This window comes from Buteo buteo, chromosome 6 (genome assembly GCF_964188355.1).
Source record: "Buteo buteo chromosome 6, bButBut1.hap1.1, whole genome shotgun sequence".
Classification (NCBI taxonomy): Eukaryota; Metazoa; Chordata; class Aves; order Accipitriformes; family Accipitridae; genus Buteo; species Buteo buteo.
In genome coordinates this window covers 9,190,510-9,210,890 of record NC_134176.1, presented here as the reverse complement: position 1 = coordinate 9,210,890, position 20,381 = coordinate 9,190,510, and the positions used below count along the sequence as shown (strand labels likewise).

At 42.7% G+C, this 20,381-nt stretch overlaps 1 protein-coding gene across 2 annotated transcripts in view; it reads right to left on the bottom strand.

Annotated features, from left to right (window-relative positions):
- BRF1 (BRF1 general transcription factor IIIB subunit) overlaps positions 1–20,381 on the bottom strand; it is a 176,918-nt gene that overhangs the window by 55,254 nt on the left and 101,283 nt on the right. For both annotated transcript variants that reach the window (XM_075029672.1, XM_075029673.1), the window contains 3 exons: positions 18,993–19,032; positions 18,811–18,903; positions 17,785–18,063 (listed from right to left, as the gene is read on the bottom strand). In XM_075029672.1, the coding sequence (XP_074885773.1) occupies positions 17,785–18,063; positions 18,811–18,903; positions 18,993–19,032 (412 nt within the window). The remainder of the gene's footprint in view (positions 1–17,784; positions 18,064–18,810; positions 18,904–18,992; positions 19,033–20,381) is intronic.

Genomic DNA, 20,381 nt, shown 5'->3' with positions numbered 1-20,381 from the left:
CAAGCGTGAGAAAGCGGCTGTGCTAAGGGAAGCCTGTCCAAAAGCGGGGATGTACGAGCTCATTAGCTCTTCCCCATCTGCTGAAAAAAGGACCTTCTCACAGAGCAAGGAGGAACACGGAGCAAAGAGGAACCGGTTTGCTGTCGCTGCATCGGGCTCATCCACGTTGCTGTAGGCAGAAGGAGGTTTTCCTACAAGATTTGGCCTTAACCTGGCGCAGAACTACAAACTCATCTTTATTAAGTGCCTGCATCTCTATTTCCTCACACTGAGACTCAAGCTCCGGGTGTTACGTCTGTCCTGCAGCAGCTGACTAACATCCGACAGCCTTCCTGCGTGAGCCGCCTTCGTACGGCGGTCGCAGAACAATTATCCCGTCACAGGAACAGAATTTCAAATTTGTGTGCTTAATGATATACGGGAATGAATGATGAGAAAAGCTCTTCCTACAGTCAGTCATCTCTCACAGAACTTTTATTAGATACTGAACATATTTTTTATAAATTACATTTCAATTTTAAAAAAAAAAAAAGAAAGAAAAAAGAAAAGAAAAAAACCACACCAACCCTGCTGCTTTTCTGGCAGCACATCCACACTGAAACAAATGCTATTGTTTCACCTCGCAGTCCACGGAGGATCTAACCAAACCGCACCCACACATTTTATATCCAGTTAAAGGTTATGCCACTAGTCTAACAGACATGGAAATTTGTTAACTTAAACACCAATTCATCAGAAAAACTGCTAATTACTCCATTCTTTCCAGAAATCCCCCCTGCAATATATATATGCTTTTTAAAGCAGGTAGCACAAAAATAGACAAGCAATAAACAATGCTATTCTCATTCTGAAGATTTTTCTTTAGAGGTAAGCTCGTGCTTATTGAACTACATAGCAATATAAAAAGGCCCTTAAGAAAAAATCCTTTCAACCTCCCAAAATAAATACAGCTGAAAGTTAAGCTTTTGAAGTGAAGAACATCTTGACACTGTCCTCAAAACCAGCAGCAGATGTTCCTCTTCTGGAATAACGTTTGCATCCCCCCCAACACCTTTTGAAAATAACGAAAAAGAGCATAATTTGCGTAACCTACTTGATACAACTCATCGTTCTTTTTTAAGCTCACAACCCTGCTGCAATGACCAAAGGCTCAGAGGACGGCTGTTCTCAACAATACGGCAAAAGCTATTTTTTGCCGATCAAACCAATAACCATCAACAATCAACTAGACAAAAATTCACCTGGAAACATACTAATTAGCTACCACGAATGCCATTTTTCAGCTCCAAAGCCCAGAAACGGTACGAGCTTCCATGCACAGACACAAGTCTTCTCCAACTCGTGACCTGTGTGTCTAGCAACGCCAAGACTGATCACAGCGCGCCTGCCAAAGGTGCATCACGCTCACATCCCAGTGTCCACATATTCACCCCCTCCCGCCCGAGCAGTTAAGAACTTTTTTAAAAATGGAGACTATAAAGACAGATTTCCCCTACTTATTGCTCTTTTCCGTCCGATCACCAATTCCCTGCTGTATTTTCCTCCTTTGCCTTTTATGCTGTTCTTGGCATGTTTCCTCTCCTTTCCCTTCCCTCACTCTTCCTTCTTTTTGGTGCCTTCTGGCCTCTATTTTCTGCATATTTTTTTTTTAAATCTCTGCAGGGGTATCCAACAGTAACAGTTTATATAAAGGGAGAGGCCAGGCAGAAGAACCGACCAGCGTCTTAATCAGTTACCCTCTCCAAACCCCACAAGTGCAAAGCACCGCCGTATCTTTTGCAGAGGGCGAGGGCCGTACGATGCCCTGGAGAGCCGACACCAAAGGCAGCCGGGCTCAGATCAGTCTCCAGCTCGCTTTCTCCGTGTTGCCAGACCACTATGTAAAACAGCAAGAGCGCTTTACACCCGAGCCAGCCGTAAAGGGAACAGCTGGTTTAATGTTTCATTGCTGAAGCATCATTTCTGCAACTGCAGCTCGCAGGTTAAGCAGCCAGGTCTTGCTGTGGGAGCTAAATGCTCTGCTGGCCGTCCCTGCAAGCCCAGGATCCTTGCCTGGCCAGCGCTCAGCCACCCCAGCAGAAGGACATATGTTTTACTAAGAAGTAAATCTACTCCTCTAACGTGCCACACTCCCCGCACCAAATAGAACGAGACAGGGAGCCCTGCACTACTGAGAACTTGAAAGCAAATCCTAGAATTTTGCTTGGATTATTTTTGTCTGTTTTTTTTTTTTTAACCATGAATCAATTTCTGTTCCACCAGGAAGAAATTTAAATGTATATGGCCATAGATACACACACAGTTTTTAAGCTACAAAGGCACAGGAAAAATTTGAGGTGACTTGCAATACAACATTTTAAGGCTAATTTGACTGATCAGAACTCAAAAGCAAAGCTAACTTATTTTCCTAGGACATCACTGAAAAGTCACAGTTGCCTCAAATGATGGCCCAAAAATTAGGGCAATTTTCCTTTAGCAGAAGTAGAAATGGTTGAACTGTCTCGAGGAAGCGCAGACCAGAGCTCAGCCTCACTCCGACACATCTTTTGCCACATCAGAGTTACCACACTTGCCTTTGCACTCCCACCCGACAACTCCCCACCTCCGGCACAGACACACTGGCCACCGCTGGGCATCCAAAGGCCACAGACTCACATCCACATTAACCTGGCCTGTGTCAGCTCTCCCATTAAAGCAGCAGTCTTCCTCTTGTTCCCAGCACTGTGGTCTGGACCAAAGAGCTGCTCCAGGTTAAAATTAGCCTAGCAAAGTTAACTCACCCAGACGAGTGGGAAAGAGGAACAAGTTGAACTTCCCACTTACAATTTTCTTATCATCACCCTTACCTTCTCTCAGCAAAGGTGGGCTAAATCCTACCCCCTCCTTTGAGGTTCAGAGTTTGTCTATGGTAGATCCGATGACAAGCTCAGCGCCAGCCACCAGAAGCCACCCAGACTGCAGAAATGCTTCAGTAGGCAATTATTAGTATTAAGACAACATCACAATATAGCATATTAAATTATATACCAGAGTCTTTATTCAGAGAAAAAAAAATCAATTTGTCTCCTGGCCATTTACCGTGCTATCTGGGCAGGCTGAATGGTGAGAAGCTGTTTACTAAAAGAAAATTATGAGGTAAGAAATTTCTCATTTTGTTACCCAGATTCTTCCTTCCTTCATTGCTAATGAGAAATAGCAAGCAGGGAATTACAGAGATGGAGAGAGAAAAGAGAAGGTAAAAGTTTATTATCATTATTATTATTTATTATTACTATAGTAGAGCAACCAGCAAAAGCAGAAGCTTCCCTGCAAAAAGCAAAAGCTTTGCAAACAAAGCAGTTAGGTGGGAACCTGGCCCAAAGGAGGAAGCCTCTGCGGTGGCTGGGGGCTGGATTCACAGCAGCTACCAGGCGGTGTTTTAAGCCACCAGGACTATCGGAGGCATGGAGCAGGGAGAGGTCACACATGTAAGATCCTGACTCCGGTTCAGTGACCAGGACCACCAGTAGGAGTTTACAAACCTGGAAGGAGCAGACATGGGTTTGAATTCTTAAAAGGTGGCGGGTACAGAAATGCAGATCCATTTAAGAGCGTCAGTCCATTATGCAACAGATGGCCACCGCCAGGACTGACCATGCTTTTAAATAAAAATCATGGAGGTTGCGCTGTTTCTTGTTAGATGAAGTGCTATCTTTTTGTCTCTGACCAAACCTAATGGCTGAGAAACAGGTAGGTGGTAAAGTACTTCTCTGTGTTGCTCTGGACCCAAACAGAGCTCCCACAGGAGCCCTGCCCCTGGGACCATTCAGGCAGCTATATGAAGCATTTAAGGACCTCTGCAGTCCAAAGTAAAGGCGTTGCTTGGGTGGCTCCAGGCGACAGCGGAGCATGGCAAGCTGGCTTGGTCATCCGGCCAAACTGCAGCGCAGTCCTGCTGCAGACAGCACGTGCTGCAGCAAACTCCTCGAGAGGACATGCACGCGCTCCCTCCTGCTCTCCCCAGATGTTTTCGGGACTGCGGCGAACCTTTTCCCAGATGCGCAGTAGACAGTGCTGAAGGCTTTTAACATTTTGCCTGCAGCAGCTCCGAGGCCCCAATGCCTTGGCATTTGGATAGACTGAACCGTAAGCACAGCGTAATTAGCATGTGTACTCCATATGCTTGAGATCCATCATTACGGCGCTGGAATGCCCTTCGACACCACAACTTTCCAAAAGAAGAAAGTTGTGGAGAAGTTCCTGGAGAATAATTTGTCTTATTCTCCAGGAACAGTGGAAAAAGGCACTTCCGTGCACAGGAGGTTTCGGTGGAGCTGGAGAAATAACCTTTTCCCGACAAAGCCCAGCAGCATGATTCACCTATAAATAATGGAGCTGGTTTCAAAGCCAGCCTTTCAAGCTAATGGCCATCCGAAAGGCCAGCCATATGCTTGTACAACCTGTCATTCTGATTAATCTCAACATCTGACTTGTATATAAAGTTTATATAGTAACAGGACTATATTTAATATGTCATTTTAGCTAGGTTACGTACTGCTGATTCTACAGTTTCTCACCAATTTGCCAGTCTTCTCCAGGTTACAGGCACACAAAGGACCCTGTTTAAAAGTTGATTAGATGCAGAATGGAGCAAAGACTTTGGAAAGATTTTAGTAAGTCTCAAAAACCAGGTAGATTGGTAAGACGTTTCAAAGAGAGCCCAGGAAAAGATAAGGTCTCACATCCACATGCAATTAATTCTTTATTTAAATATATTAGGCCTCTACTTAACACGGTATTGCAGAGGCAAGAAGAAAGTCACAAATCACGGTTCAGTCTCACATACACTAAAAGGATTCATGGCTCTTTCTGCCATGCTCCCATTTTATTTTACAGCATATGGCATAGTATCAAAGTTGTTCTTCTTTAATTAACTGAATAACGATGCTTTCCCATGAGGCTTAATCTAAGTTCACCATAACACACTATATTATGGCACCAATTCTCAGAAACACGACTACATGTCCACAGCCTATTTGGAGAGAGGGATGTGCATTTCATGTATCAATTCATTTAAACACATTCAGCATTACATGCAATATTGATTTCTCTGAAATCAGGAAAGTTTATTTTGAATTAACTAAATCAAAGTTATCTTCTGAAAGTAAGCTCTGGATAACTTTTTACTATTTCATTACTAAGACGAACCTACTGTCAAGACCTACTGGCCTTTCCTATGGAGCAGACGTTTATTTATATTTTATTTCTTTCTTTTACTTTAGATAAGACAGGGATGGACTGCTCTTTATGTTAGTTTTAACTAAGTAAACTCTCTCCACAGCAGACTTAAGCATCATTAACTGTGCAGTGAAATAAGCCAGCAAGGTGCACAGAAAAAAGCCCTGTCTCCTGAAAGAGTTAAGATTTTGAATCTTACTAGCAAGATAAAGCAGAGAATACTAAAGTCTGGACAAAACAATCCCATGCAATCATGCCATCAAAATCAACATAAAAATCTTTAAATGCTAAAATAAAGCCAAGCAAAGGAACATTACCATCAACGACTGCCAACTGAAATGAATGATCTGGGTTGAAAGCGTTTGCTGACGTAGCTACAAGTTGCCACAAAGACTTGAGGGCTGTGGCAGCAAACCGGTCTGTGGAATAGCTCCTCACCTCCTGCCGAGACGAACCAGGCACGGGGACCTCAACTCTGCCATCGCCCCCAGGGACCAAGGGGCTGAAGGTGGAGCTATGCCACTCGGGAGCGTTTTGGGAGCAGGACCAACTGCACCCCTTGCTCTGAACTGGGTGTCGTAGACCCAAGATAAGGCTGAGTCGCTATTTCTGGCAGCAACAGCACAGAACCCGTGACTTTTGGCCTTTGCCCAGAAGAGGTCTGCAAGTTGATGAAAGCACCTTATAGGTAGGACACCACCGACAGGCAGCCAGCGCGGCTGTGCCAAGGCATCCGTGCCCACCGGCATCACCCTGGGAAAATCCAACACAGGAGTAGAGGAGGCCATGCCGGAGGCTGTGGATGCAGGGATCCCAGTGTCTGCATCCACAAACGTTTAATTCTTAAGGTGTTTCTCAGCTGCTTCCAAAAGACCATTCCATCACTGCGGTGACACTGTGATCGACCAGCTTGACTGACCGAAATGGCTGCACATCTAGCAGTCATAAAAACTTGCAGACTACGTTATTCCACATTTTGCCCAAAAGAAGAGGACAGATTTAACAATACAAAGTCATCTAAATCACGGCCTTAATTGTACTGGCACTTAAAAAAAAAAAGAAAGGAAACAACAACAACAATTTCAGGCTTTCGTGTTATTTTTAGACACTACATTCTTCTCCATATTGTAGTAAAATTAAAAGTAGAAATCTTTGGATGCAGCAAGGAGAATGAGGAAGCTTGCCAAATTTTGGGGAATCAACAATTAATATAATAGCAATTAATTCAGAAGAGTAACTACACGACACTGTAGGGTTCCCTGTGTATTCTGTCCCAGTGATTGCTTAAAAAATTTGTTAGGCAAAGAAAGAAAATAAAAATGTTCTTTGTTTATTTTTTTCTAAATTACCAGCATCACAAGCTCATGCTGGTATTTGAAAGTCAGTCTGGGCTCTCCCTAGTTATACATCCTTATTATCATAAACATTCCACAATTGGAAATTACTTTTTGTGATGCTTACGCCAAAAAGAAAATAGCTGTATTGCATCTGCAGAACCAAAAGTAGTAAAATGTAATAAACATTCATCTTTGTCAGTGGCTCTGCAAACCAATCTGTTTGGCATGTAGGTGCCATTTTTCCACAGTTGCTTTATTACTACATAATTATTGATGGATCAGCCAAGCGCTCTCTCAAGGAAGACGGTTCTTAAAAACGACCTTGTTAAAAGTTTAAGTGTAAACCTTACGATAAAAAACAGGAGCTAGATTTCATCTGATATAAACTTTTAAAGAGGGGGGTGGAAATTGGAGGTACAATTTCAAGAAATGCTACGTTTGAGGCAGGCATGAAATTGAAGCAGACAAGAAACTTTAATGTGATAGAAAAAAAGAATTGGGGACATCTGTACCGAGAATAAGTTGTAAGTAGCAGGAGGAATTATCAATCTAGCGATGTGCCAGCTCTCTGCATTTCAATCGCTTCACAAGCCATACCATAAAAATTGCTTGCAATGAAAGGAGTATGAAGAATTCCTAGATTTTATTGCTCCCAGTGATATTCTACCCAGTTTGTGTGTGTACACCGATTGTATCCTTTCAAGTACAACACTGTTTCGTATTAGTACCTGTTTAAATTACTTGCCCACAAACATCGTTCCACGTTCAAAATGCCTCACTATTAAAATTTCTGTTTCAGTCAAAGTACTTTAAGAGTTTTTATCAAGCTTTCAAAGGCAAGAAAGTTTCATGTGAGCTTTCTGAAAGTCGAGATAAAGCAATAAACTTTTAAATTTAAAGAAGGTTTTTTCAGGAGAGAATTCGGCGTACCTTTTTGAATTCCCTCCCCGCCTTGTTAAACCAAACTTCTTCATTGCTCACAGATTTCTAAGTGTTGCATTTCTGGAGCTCAACTTCAAGATCAACCTTACTCCCAGTACAAAGACCCTGCATATAAAATTAACTCGGGCAACAGCATCTCTGAAATTGCCCATTCCAGTTCACTGATGGATTGTAAAACCTTTCCAGCACCGATATCTCAGCACAAGCAGGAACGCCGCTCTCAGCCTCTAACATACACGTTCTTTGCTGCCGCAGTGACACGGTCCGAAGCGCTCCTCCGACCCCAGCTGAACTGGGGGAGCTGGTTTCTGCCGTCATTGACTCACCCCCGTGCCCCGTCCCGCCTGATGCCGGCCAAGGCGTCGCTCCCTAACACACAGCTGTCAAAGTGACCCTGTTATTAAAAACGGCTGCACGAACCTGTGACATTTTGGACAGACCCAGGCGAGGGAGGCAACTACACATGGAGTAACGCCAGCAGAGAGGAGGGAGATGAGCCCGTAAAGCGAGACGCTTAACCTCGGGCAGCTGCGCTCGCAACGCCGCATCCCGACACGCTCGCTCCACGTTAAAACCGGAGGTCAAATTCAACCCGTGTAAAACAGGGATTTTATCTCTGCTCTTGGGGAAGAACTTAGCCCAGGAGCTTTGTGTTAGTTCTGCAGCAGCTACAGAGCCATGAGGCATGGTGGTAGCATGGAAAGCAGGACTCCCACTACGTGCAAAAACTCCGGCTTGAAGTGCAAAGAGAGACTTTAGGGAAAAGCAACTTCCCACTGAAGTATGTTTTATTTAATGAAAGATTTTGACAGAATACAATACCACCACTGGTGACACAATCTCATGTTGATACGGATGTTGCTGCATTTCGATACATGACTTCTATGGTAATGTGGATTTCCATTTTTTACCGTTAGCAGGAAATTGGTAAGGGCCATTAAACGTAACTTCCAAAATCAGTCATTTGCCTTGCTCTTATGTAAGTGTTAACAATTTGGTCACAGAGCACTGTTTTACTTCCTTCCCATCTGTGAGTACACAGTGGCTTCCCCATCGTAACTAAATCAAACACGGCATTCAGGTAGTGAATTTGCTGAAAAATGGTATCCCTTCCACCCACTGTACAGCTGTTTACTTCTGGCTTCTGCATTTATACCCATCTCAAGAGCCTTGTTTCTTGGTCTGAATTTCTTTCCAGGTACTACTAAACAGCATTATTTACTCTCTCTCATTTCATATTTATTCCCTTATTTCTGCTACCCAGTTGTAAATATCCAGGTCTTTCATCACAGAAAACAACTTCTACAATCTTAGGTGTACACATACATTTCAATATGAAAGCTGAGCCTTACCTTAAACTGCTGACTTTAATAGTAAAAGAAAGTATTTTCTGCCTCCTTTTAGCAAAACTTGGCTGCAAAAAATCCCTAGAGTCAATCCTTTGCAATTCCCCCCCTAATTTGCAACTCCCCCTCCCCACGCAGCCTGCCAGCATCTCCTCATCTGGCCGCTTCAGACACTTGACCCAATACAGTCTACACAATCCTAGATAAAAGATCACGATTTTTGTTATTAATAACCAACCCAAAGCTGGTCTTATCTGCCAGTTTCTATGCCTTTGCACCACTGTAATTAATGAACAACAAAAACTCTAAACACAATTTTATCAGCCCTACCGAATGCATTCTGGTGGCTGAGTATGAAAAAAAATTAAACTGAAAAGCTGAAGACTACAGTAGCCTCATGTTGCCAGGTCACTCTGATTCCAGGTCAAAGAAGACTCTATATTTAGCTGCTTTGATTATAATTGCTTACAGGATAAAAAATAAATAGCAATTATCTCATTGTCACACTAGAAAAAAGACCTAATAAATGAACCAATCCTAAAGTAACATCGAAAAACAAATTATTTCAAAAGCAATCAGGAGTAGTAAAATTCAGTTTCCAAAATTGTTTTTAATTGCCAACAGTGTCAACATTAATATTATTCCTCTATTGCACAATACATCCATTTTAGCTATGAAAGCATTTAGCAAACCGAAAATGTCAAACTACAATTATACATGGCTAAACTCATGACTGTTTTCATCAACACTCTGTAGTGCCATATCTGAAATCCCTAATTACAAGGGTCATCTACGCAAGTCACAGTCCAACCCGTGCATATGCATGTTTATCTTGACTACTATGACAGTCCCGCAGATTTCAGACCAACAAACAAAACAGATGAAGTGTGTAGGGGTGTGATGAAGTTAATCCTTAAGAGGATATAGAAATTCATTTTTCAAACTAAATTCAAAGCTACTGAACAAAAGCAAAACAACAAACAGCTACACAAAAATATTAAAACCTTGCAAAAACAGCACTCCATTTAAAGGGTTTGCTTTGGTGCATTTTCAGTTTGCAGGTATTGCCTTTACCAGCTGAACCTGTACCACAAGAAAATAAAGTACTTCAGCTTTTTTAGAAGATGCAAGATAAACGCAAAGTGGTCAGGATCCACCATAGCACTGCACATGGATTTATTACCCATCATATTAAACTCAAAGTAGCTAAGCCTTGCAAATCTCTCTGCGCTGCATTTCCTTCTTCCAAGGGCACGTTTTGTGGCTCCTTGACCTAGGTTAATAAGTCTTTATTCTCAATAACAACTGAGACGATGAAGCCTCCCTGAACTGAACCCAGGCCTCCACTCCTGACATTTCAGATGCCGTGATGAATTGTTCAAATAACATCCTCCTGAGCAGGTAGCTTTCCATGCGAATTTAACGTCCTCCCTGCAGCCTCCACGCATTTCACCTTCTGCAATCCTCTAATGAACAATTTCAGTTTTCAGTGAGTTTTTTAGTGACTTTTCTTCCTTTTTGGCAGAAGGGCAGGGCAGGAATGTCCGTTTCTTCTGCAAACTGGCCACCTAACCAAATAACTGTGAGCATTAATGGGCTCAAATTCTGGCAGGTGCAGAAAAGGAAATATCGTATAATTCTCATACTAGCAGGGAGTTAAGTTTTTTTAGCCAGGTTTCCTGTGTGCCTGTGTCGTCACCCCCCAACACCACCACCCCCAGTCTTGTTTTAACCCGCAGCCTATTTCAACCAAGACTTAGGAGCGGGGCAGTGATCCGCGAGATGGTTACCCTTCCACAGGTTCCCTGAGAATCGGCCCCCAGAAAGACAGGAGCAATAATAAATGCCCCTGACAGTATCTGCCACGCTGAGAACCAGCATCTTTTCAGATGGTAGGGAGTGCAGACAGGAGAAAACCTTGAAAGGAGGTCCCAAAAGAAAGAAAACCTTAGATTGGTGCCTACAAATGCCGAGGCATCAAAGTCAACCACGAAACACAATCCTCCCTTAGTATTTGGGGAATGACTGTAATTCTGCTATTTAGGCATGGGAAAAGCACCATTCCTAAAGCCCCAGGTGAGCTTCTCCTCTTCTCCCTGCTTGCCCAGCGCTGTGCTCCTGGACATTTCCACCTCCTTAAGCCTAAGACTAAGCCTAGGCAGAGCAGATGACAGCAGACCTGGACTTCCCTTCAACACGAGGGAAAACAGTGCATAAAAATCTGCTGGGGCTGATGGCTTCCCTTTGCTCCACCAAAAAGCAGTGTCAACGCAGCAACACACACACGTCAAATATCAACACGCAGAATGACACACCAGAACCGCCGTCCGGCACGTTTATCCTCTTCTCCAGTCCGTGTCTCCGAACCAGAGAAACAGCCCTGCTGCCACCTCCTTCTCCAAAGAGCCTGCAGCCAGCAGATCGCCAAAGCAGCGAGAGAAGAGAAAGCAGGTTTTTTGCCTTTTTCTCCTCAAAGCAAGGAAGGATAAGGCCTTAAGCGGCAGGTGAGCATTCTCATCAAAGAGCAATGTAGGGCTTTGGCGCTACTCAAATTGAAAATAAAACTGATTTTCTGTCATGCTTTTATTGGAAGAATTCAAGACAGAAAAGACATGTTGCCCACTGAGCAGTCCGGATGAGGCTGGAGTCAGCCAAAAAAAAATATCCAAGCCTGGAAAAGCTTTCAAGATTTTAAAACATCTCCCATTCCAAACCAGAATTTTATGAAACAAAAAATAAGAAAGAAGGAGAATAGAGAAGGGCATAATGAGACTTCCTCCCCTGAAACAGTTGGGATAACAGGACAGCCAGGCTGGTTAGCCAGGGGCTAAGGGCATTCATTCACATGGGATGTGGCCAAGTAAGGTTTAAGAGATGGGTCTGCTTCTTTCGGCTTAGGAACCCAAACCCCACTCTCCAGTACATTCTCCCAACCACAGCATCCACTACTCCGGGGCAGTTCTTTTTGATCAAGACTTCTGACAAAAACGACACGCATTTTCCTATAAGGAATATCTGTATTGATAAACCAATCCTTTGGAAAATTCCTTAAACATCCACAAATGTTCTAAAAATGTGTTCACATGATTCAGCTTATGTTTTCACTCAAATTTTTCTCCTTGATGGCTCTAACAAACTGCAGGTTTCTCTCCAAAACTCCTCTCTAGATCTGTTTGGAAATCTTTCAGCCAAACTATTATGATTAGTTTTCATCCCCTAACCTTCCTAGTTACTCACGGCATGAATATGGAACGAATTTATAGCATTCCTATCGTTTAATGAAATGCAAAGATCCTGCATGAAAAAATGTGTACACAGATTTTGGAGTAACACATGCACATGCAATACTTGTGTGTGAGTGACATACACAGTCGAGTAAGAGAATCATGTCATCTGTAATTCATACCCAAGACTTCAGGTATCAAACAACTGCATTCAAAGCAGCTGGTGGTCTCCTATTACCATGCTGGCTGCAGCAAGCTCTTCACATCTCATTAAAAGCATAATGAAGGCTCAATCAGGGACACAGTCTATCAAGACTGCCAAACATAGGCATATAGAGGCTAGATTAGAAAGATTAGCTTGTACCAAGGTTTTTATTGCTTGGATCTCAAAATTGGGAAGGAGCTAGTCCTGCCACAGAAAACATTTTCCAATGAGCAAATGGCACACAGAGACAAAGATCAAACCCTCAGAGGGCTCAGAAGGCATCACACAAGGAAGGTGGCACCAAGCAGGTCACACACGCTGCTCATTTCCACAGGTGGGGCTTAAAACCACCAAAACAACTGCAGCATTGAAGCCAGAGCCAGAAGAGCAATCAGGATGGGGACACACATGCTTTGCACTGATGACCAAGTGTACTTTGCATATGTAACACAATTAGTGCTAAACTCAGCAGCTTTATTTCTCATGTATGCAGTAATTATGATTTAATAGGGCTTCATAATGTTCTCTCTAATTACTGATTATATCTTTTTGTATACTTCTATATGAACATATACATTTATATATTTTCAAACAGTTGGCACTGATGTACTCAGACAAAATCTGAGGAAGAAAGGATGCTAGAAGAAGAAACCAGCACACAGAGGAGGTCAACACCCCTCCATCGATCGAGCAGCAATGGCGAGAGCAGCGAGCCTGGCCCCCACCACACCGCAGTCCGAGTTGGGATCCCCGATGGGGCAAACAACTCTCCTTGGCACACACGGCCACCGACAGCCGTCCTCCGACCGTCTTCACCCTGCGGGCCCCTTAGCATCCTTCCGTGGCAGCTCAGACCCTGCTAGAAATGTCATGTTTCTGCAAACTTCCCTGCCCGCAGCGCTGCTGGCACCAGTCTGCTGCCAAACAAAAAAAAAAAAAAAGGGGGGGGGGGAATCACACACACACATGCATTTTTCCTCGCTGGGTGAGGGAACTGAGTCTGCTCATGGAGGGATCGGGGAAGCCCCAAGGCCAGGACAAAGCATGAAGTGGGAGCTGGCAGCTACAGGGGATGAAATCCAGAGGAAAAGAGTAAGAAAGACCCTGGAGGATGAGCTCATCCCAGTCTTGTATAACGTCATCTTTAGCCACTTTTCATATCCTCCTTGAGTAAGAAGTTGAAAAGCGCTGGTACGCAGGGACGACAACTATTCGATCGATGAGCACTGTCTGCATGGGGTCTTTAACACCCACAGAAATCAATGGCAACATCTTTCAACCTCAGCCCATGTCAGATTATGCCTGCAGCAGTAATGCAGGCATAAACACAAGGAGCAATAAATGAGCAAACTATTAATTGTGAACAAGCGCAAAACCTTTCTCATGTATTCTTGGCGAAATTAGCAGCGAATGCAGTTACCTGGGTGCCTAAGCAAGCACAAGATGGTACATGCACGGTGATTTCTCACTGCAAAAGCCGCTCACTTTCATGAGGACGTGCAGGAGCGTGTTACCACCCACTTCACACACATTATTTGAAACTACTGCCCGAAACGACTGCATGTGAATTTTGATTCAAAACAAAAACTAAATCAGGTCTCAAACACCACCTAGATTATGAAGAGGAAGTTATATAAAGTCAGTCAGTAACTTAAACCCTGTATTTTACCTTTATCTCTGTTATTATCAGACCTTCCTCACTTTTAGCCCTGGCCAGAATTAAGTTTACAACTTTTGATTTATGTGGCAAGAAGAAATGAACTGGCAGTGTACAGCCTAGCAGCATCACATGGGAAGGACAGGGTGACAGCCAGCAAATGGACAGAAACACCAAGATGGTAAATTTTTTGAAGTGGTATAAAAGGGACATAAAAATAAATTGCAAAGGGAAATTTTACACCAAAGAGTGTTATTTTTTGAGAACAAAGCCCATGATATTTGACTGTGGCAGTCTCCTAAAGGAAACGGTGCCCTGTTTTGAGGAACTGCAGAATCGGAAAGAGCACGTAGAGCATGGAGAGGATGCTGGGATGCTGCACAGCCAGGAAAATGGACAGACTGATGTGTCCGTCTCCATCTCTGAAACTGAGATTTCACTATAAAGCACTTTTATTGTGAAGAATAAGAAAGAAGCAGTTTGCAAAGACTTAAACAGATTTCAGCTTAAATGTCTCTGCAAATTAATACACTTTGTAGGAAAAAAACAGTCAAATGTAGTGTTTATTCTAAGCACTTTACTGCCTCAGACTCATTAACCCAGTACTTTACATGCTGTCTTTGTAATGCAAATTTGCTAAAATACTATGCTTTCCATAAAACATTCATATAGACAAGCTCACACTGCTCAAATACCAATTGTAAGCAGACCAAAAATACACTAAATTTTTCCTAATACTTGGGCTCTGCACCTAAGTCTTATCTGCATAAGCAGTTTGTGAGAAACCTTCTGCTGTTGCTGCAGCCACCATAGCACAAAGGTGGAAGATTTCCCAAAGCAGCTGATGTAGGCAATTATAAACTGAATTACCACATGCAAAAGCCAAATGAAAAGACTTCGCAGAAGGTACCTACAGCACAGTTATTTTTGAGGAAGAGAGATCATTACAGAGAGGAGAGCAGAGGAGATACCCTGCGTTTAAGGAGGCCAAACATTGCACATACTGCACCTGCTTGCTGAGCTCCTATTTAATAGCCACCTGCCCAACCACACAGTGTATCACCATGAGGGTGCGCTGGGAATCCTCACCAGGTAGCACCAGGGATGCTGTTTCCAACCGCTTGCACTGACCAGACGTAATACACCCATCCAACGACACGTGGAACCCAGCAGGAGATACAAAATCATCCCGACTAAGGTCTCCAGCCCAACTGACCCAGATGGTCCACACAGTGGAAGATGACTCGGGGTTGGAGAGGGCTGAAGGAAGGGAAAGGTTCCTGGTTTATGACTTACACAGCTGTGGAGAAGGACCAAAACATCACCTTAAGGGTGCAATGTTATGATGACTCTCTCCCTTCTCCAATGGATTTTCTATGTTCATGTTGGAACATGAAATACCACAGCAAACCTACGGCCAGCTGAGAGTCACAATACAAATTGCACTGAACTAATTCAAATACACAGGATAAATTCAGAAAATTTTATGATCTTTCCCTCTTCCCTCCACAGGTACCAACTACTTTTGTTTCAAGATGATCTATAATTGTGCCATCTTAGATTAAACTCTGAGCAACTGCTCTCATCCTGTATTTAGTTTTGAAAACTGATGTTTCTTTTTCAGACACAAAGAAGGGCCCAGAAACCTGGAAATGGTCTAATTTTTACAGCTATACTAGTTGGCCTGATAGAAGATGATACTACCTCCAAGTACAAACTTTTCCCAGATTTCCCAGAGCTATGAGGCAGAATTCAAGACATCCTTGCCTGAGGTGACCGAAACATCTACACTGGTTTTCATCGGGGTTCAGAGCTAAGATGCACCGGTGACCAACGTGAGGCATCTTAACAAGAGGTTTTCTTTATTCTGTATAATAACATGCCAACTGCAAGCCAGGTGTATTTCCCAGTCTGTCTGCTAGACCTGGCTCCCAATCATCGAAAACACATTGAGTCTCTGTTACTGCTCCTGAACCCAGATGACTTCCCGAAGGAAAGCAGGTCCTCAGGGGGGTGACGCACACCACGATGCGCCCACACCACGCAAGCACCACGTGGCAAGGGCTCGGAGGCTGGGAACTGCACCCCAGCACCACTACCCTGCAGTACAGACAAAACCAAAGTCAATCTGACTTCACATGAAACTTTTAAATGTTCATATGAAACTTAATAAATTAGCAGAGTCACTGGGCAGGGGCGGGGGGCGGTGGAGTTTGGGGCAGGATCTACAATCAAAATAAAACCAAAACAGTAACGTGGCATATGAGCTTCACAAGACGTTAAGAAAATAAGTACTTGTTCAAACACCCGCAATGGTTTCTCAGATGCATTAAAAGAGAACGAACATACTGAAACTTATTTGGTTTTGAAATTCAGTTCGTTTGGCACATCCTCCACTTTTGAAAGAACACAAACAGCAAATGCAGGCAAGCCACAGCATGAGCAGCCATGTGCTCTCCTGCCCACCTGCCTGAAGCCTGACTCAGACGAACGTACCTGGCTATACCAGCTTAGCCTCATCTTTAAACTCAGTCCTCAGCCTGTCCATTAGAATGGTCAATAGCAATGCCAGCTGTGAAACATCCATCACTAGGAACTCATTTTTACAGGTCATTGGCTAGCCAGACAACAACAGCTTCTAGCCATTACTGACCTCTCTTCAACATGAACTGCTGATTTCCAGGAGAAAGACGAGCCACGAGCCATCCATTTTCTTAATTGTAATTAAAACAAAACCAAAACCACTCGACTGTTTCTATATGATTTCATTTGTACAAAATATAAACGTGCGATCATCTTGCTACATTTCTGGAATGCAAACACTAACATAATAAGAATCTGAAAGCATTCAGTTCATCTATTGAGGCAGGGAGCACCTTGTAGTAAGTAGGTGCTGTTGAACAGAAATTAACATCAGAGCAGTTTGGATAACAAAATGTTCTGCTGTATCAACCCCCAACTAAGCTGACAAAACAGATTCGGATAGGTGTGTCTCATGATGGAAAAATTAACTGTGATAAAGAAAAGAATAAGATGTCCTTTAGATATGTTCCATTCTCAGAGACATTAAGATGCAAAAGGAATTTAAAAAAATGCCATCTCCATAACGCTCAAGCACACATAAGAAAAAGCAAACAAACCTGCCTAGACAACTGGCTGTTTGTAGTACTGTCTGCTTTAATGGCTCTAGCAAAATTGGCTTCCTTAGTTGATTGGTCCTGCTCCCACTGTACTATACAGAGCTATATGATGCAGGTAGATCTGGGGGTTTTAAGAGAAATGGAGCAAAACCACCAGAACACACACCAAACGCTGCGTCAAAGAAAAAAGCATACAAGCAGTTATTTCCTCTTACAAACGTCTTAAATATTTGCCATTTGCAAAGATTCTCAACCAGAGACACAGACTGCATCATGTTTGACTCCAGTAAAACGTCTCCTGAGAAAGTCTGCCTTGATCTAAAATTCTCATACTTGGGTTTCAATTCCCAGTCATATTTACAGGAATCTGCTTCCTCCAACTTCCTAATTGAGACTGCATGGCTTGAAATATGCCCATCAGCTATCATATGACTGCAAATCTACTCGACTAAGAGATACGCATTCTCAGGCATCAGAAAATAGTTAGGCATTCCAGATTTTCCTGCAGCTTCCTGAGGAGCAGATGCCAATGACCAACATCAACAACCAAGACCACTGGTCCCATCCAGCCCCACAGCTCCTGTACCTTGAAATTACAGTGATTCATGGAACTGCTACCGCTGTAACCATCAAGATACATGGAAATTACACAATAAACCCACAACTGGCTGCATGTGTCCAGTTTCCACTCTGAGCTGAACTGATCTCCTACTCACCAGGCTCTCGGTCCTTAGTGGATATGCATTCTTTTATGGACTCTGTTATGCCAAGACTAGCTGCAGTGGGGAGGGGGCCAAGCAAGGATTCCAGTGCGGGTGGTCTTACAAGAGCTTCATTTCCATTTTTGCATTCCCCATCTTCATTTTTTTTGACTCTATCCTTCTCATGAAGTTCATTATAAAAGTCCTTGTTTAAGTGATTAGCAGCTGCTTCCAGTTCCTCATCTTCTGCCTCCTCCTCTCCAAGTATGCTAGAGGTATTATCTTCTATAGAATCTGTAAGGGGAAAAAACCCCAAGAGATCACTGCATGCCATCTGTCACAGAAACTAAATAAATAGAGGCGCTCACTTAAAGAATAAAAATCTTTAGAAAGAAATACACGATATTTTAGTACAATGTATGAATACATGGAGTTTCCAGATGCTCTTCAAATTCATTACCTTGGCTATTAAAATGTATTTTTGTGAATACAGTCATCATTTAAAATAGAAGTATTGTGTTATCAAATTATGGCAGGTAAAAGGGCTTTGCGAGAGAAGCCGGCTACTTATTGGTATAATTACAAATTAGAAATAGCCAGTTCAACCTGCACAAAGCCCTTCCATATTGCTTAGTCAACTGGGGGATTGGGTGACAGAAGAGTCTAGATACTGGTCCACTGCACTTTCAGTGATGAAAAGGAAGACTCTCAGGTACCCGTGCCAAGTTTATACTGCACCAGGAAAGAGAAACAACTGAAATCATTAATGAACTGTCATTGTGATGAACAATGTAGTTGCTCTGAAGACTGATATATGAACCAACTAATTGGCAGAGAGAACCCCAACACAATAGAGATCTTGTACTACAGAAGCATATTTAAAGAATCACAGAATCATTTAGGTTGGAAAGGACCTTTAAGATCATCGAGTCCAACCGTTAGCATGATCATATTTATCACAATAAAGTTCATACACCTGAGACTGCCTGCAGGATCTGAGCCAGCTATTATTTAAGTAGTCACAAGACTTTACAGACTTACCATCTTTAGTGAAATTTGCAAATACGCCTTTTGCTTTTGGTCTACTGTTTTCTAATTCAATCTCTATTTCATCTTGATAGCTTGATATTTCACCTGTGGTGATGAAATAAAAATAAAACTCAGGAATCATTGATGTGATTTTGAGCAAATGAGTGATATGTTACACTAAACACAACTTATACCTTCAAAATCTTCCAGCTTTTTTGATAATGCCTTCTCAAGCTGAAATGAAAATAAACAAAATAAACATGAAATTACTAAAAGAACTCAACTTGGTACTGTTTGTGAACAGTATATAGAGACACAGAATCATAGGGTACTTTAAAAGCAATAAGCACGTTTCGAATCCCAACTCAAATTACTTTGTAGTGTCAAGACAGGTAAGACAGACATGTTTCAAAATACTGACCAACTTCAAATTGTTCTCTCACCCATCCCTGTACTTCAGAAGGAACCTTCACTATGGCAAGCTGCAAATAAAAGGCCCCATTCTTCAGCAGTCAGGCTCTATGACTGTGCTTGTAGATGTGAGCAAGCGCAAGGACCGTGCTGAAATTGCAGTGCCCGGGCCAAACGTTACACACAGGTGATGGCAGACTGAAGTACTGACCTACAGCACCTGGTAGGCTCTTGAGAACATCATAAACACGCCTACAGACCTTTAAATGACAGCATATTTAGAAGTAAAAACAAAACCCCTAAAAACTAATAATGTAAGAATCAGCAATGACACTAGTAAAATCTTCTCCTCTGGTGCCAGCTTGAGTTCATGCTTTGGAAAGAAATTAAGCCACATGAGAAACTAATCTCTGTGGAAGCAGGTGTTGTGCCACACAAAAAAACAGCAGTCTCATTAAAGTAATTGGGTTATTGTTTTTATATGTGTTTAAAAAAAAGTTATACGTAATGGCACTTCTCCTGACCACAGGTATCACGTTAAAAACAGTGCATGGTTTCTGATCCAATTACAAAGCTTATACCTTTGCAACCCTGATCCTTGCTAACCAGGGTGGAAGAGTGCATACAGCATATAAAAGAGAAGTGCAGACATCAGGACAGCTACTCGAGGCCTCCATGGCACAAGCTCAGCTTAACTTGTCACATGAGAGCCTCCAGTTTTGTAAGGACAAAAAGATTTGATGCTTCGGTAAAAGGTCGAAGCGCAAGAAGGGAAACACATGCAGCAGGAAAGCAAGCATAAAGGAGATAACAGAGCTTAGTGTAACAGCATCAGCTTGTAAATGGGGGAGCATCTGGGCAGAGTGTGCTGAGCCCTCATCTACCATACAGCAGTCGTGGGCTAAGCACCAAACACTGTAGCCTGCAAAACACAGCAGCTCAGCTGGTGCTTGTTTACTTGGCCACCCAGACATCCTGACCTGCATTAGCAAGAGCCCTGACTCTCTACTTCCCACAGCAGCTGGCTAAGATGGTAGACATACTTCAATCCCTCATCAGAGGATGTTTAAAGCTACATTTGAAGCTACATATCTGAAAGAGCACAGCTCTCTGGAGGAGTGAACAAAAACTATACAGGAGAAAAACTTCTATATATAATTGTATATTTTTTT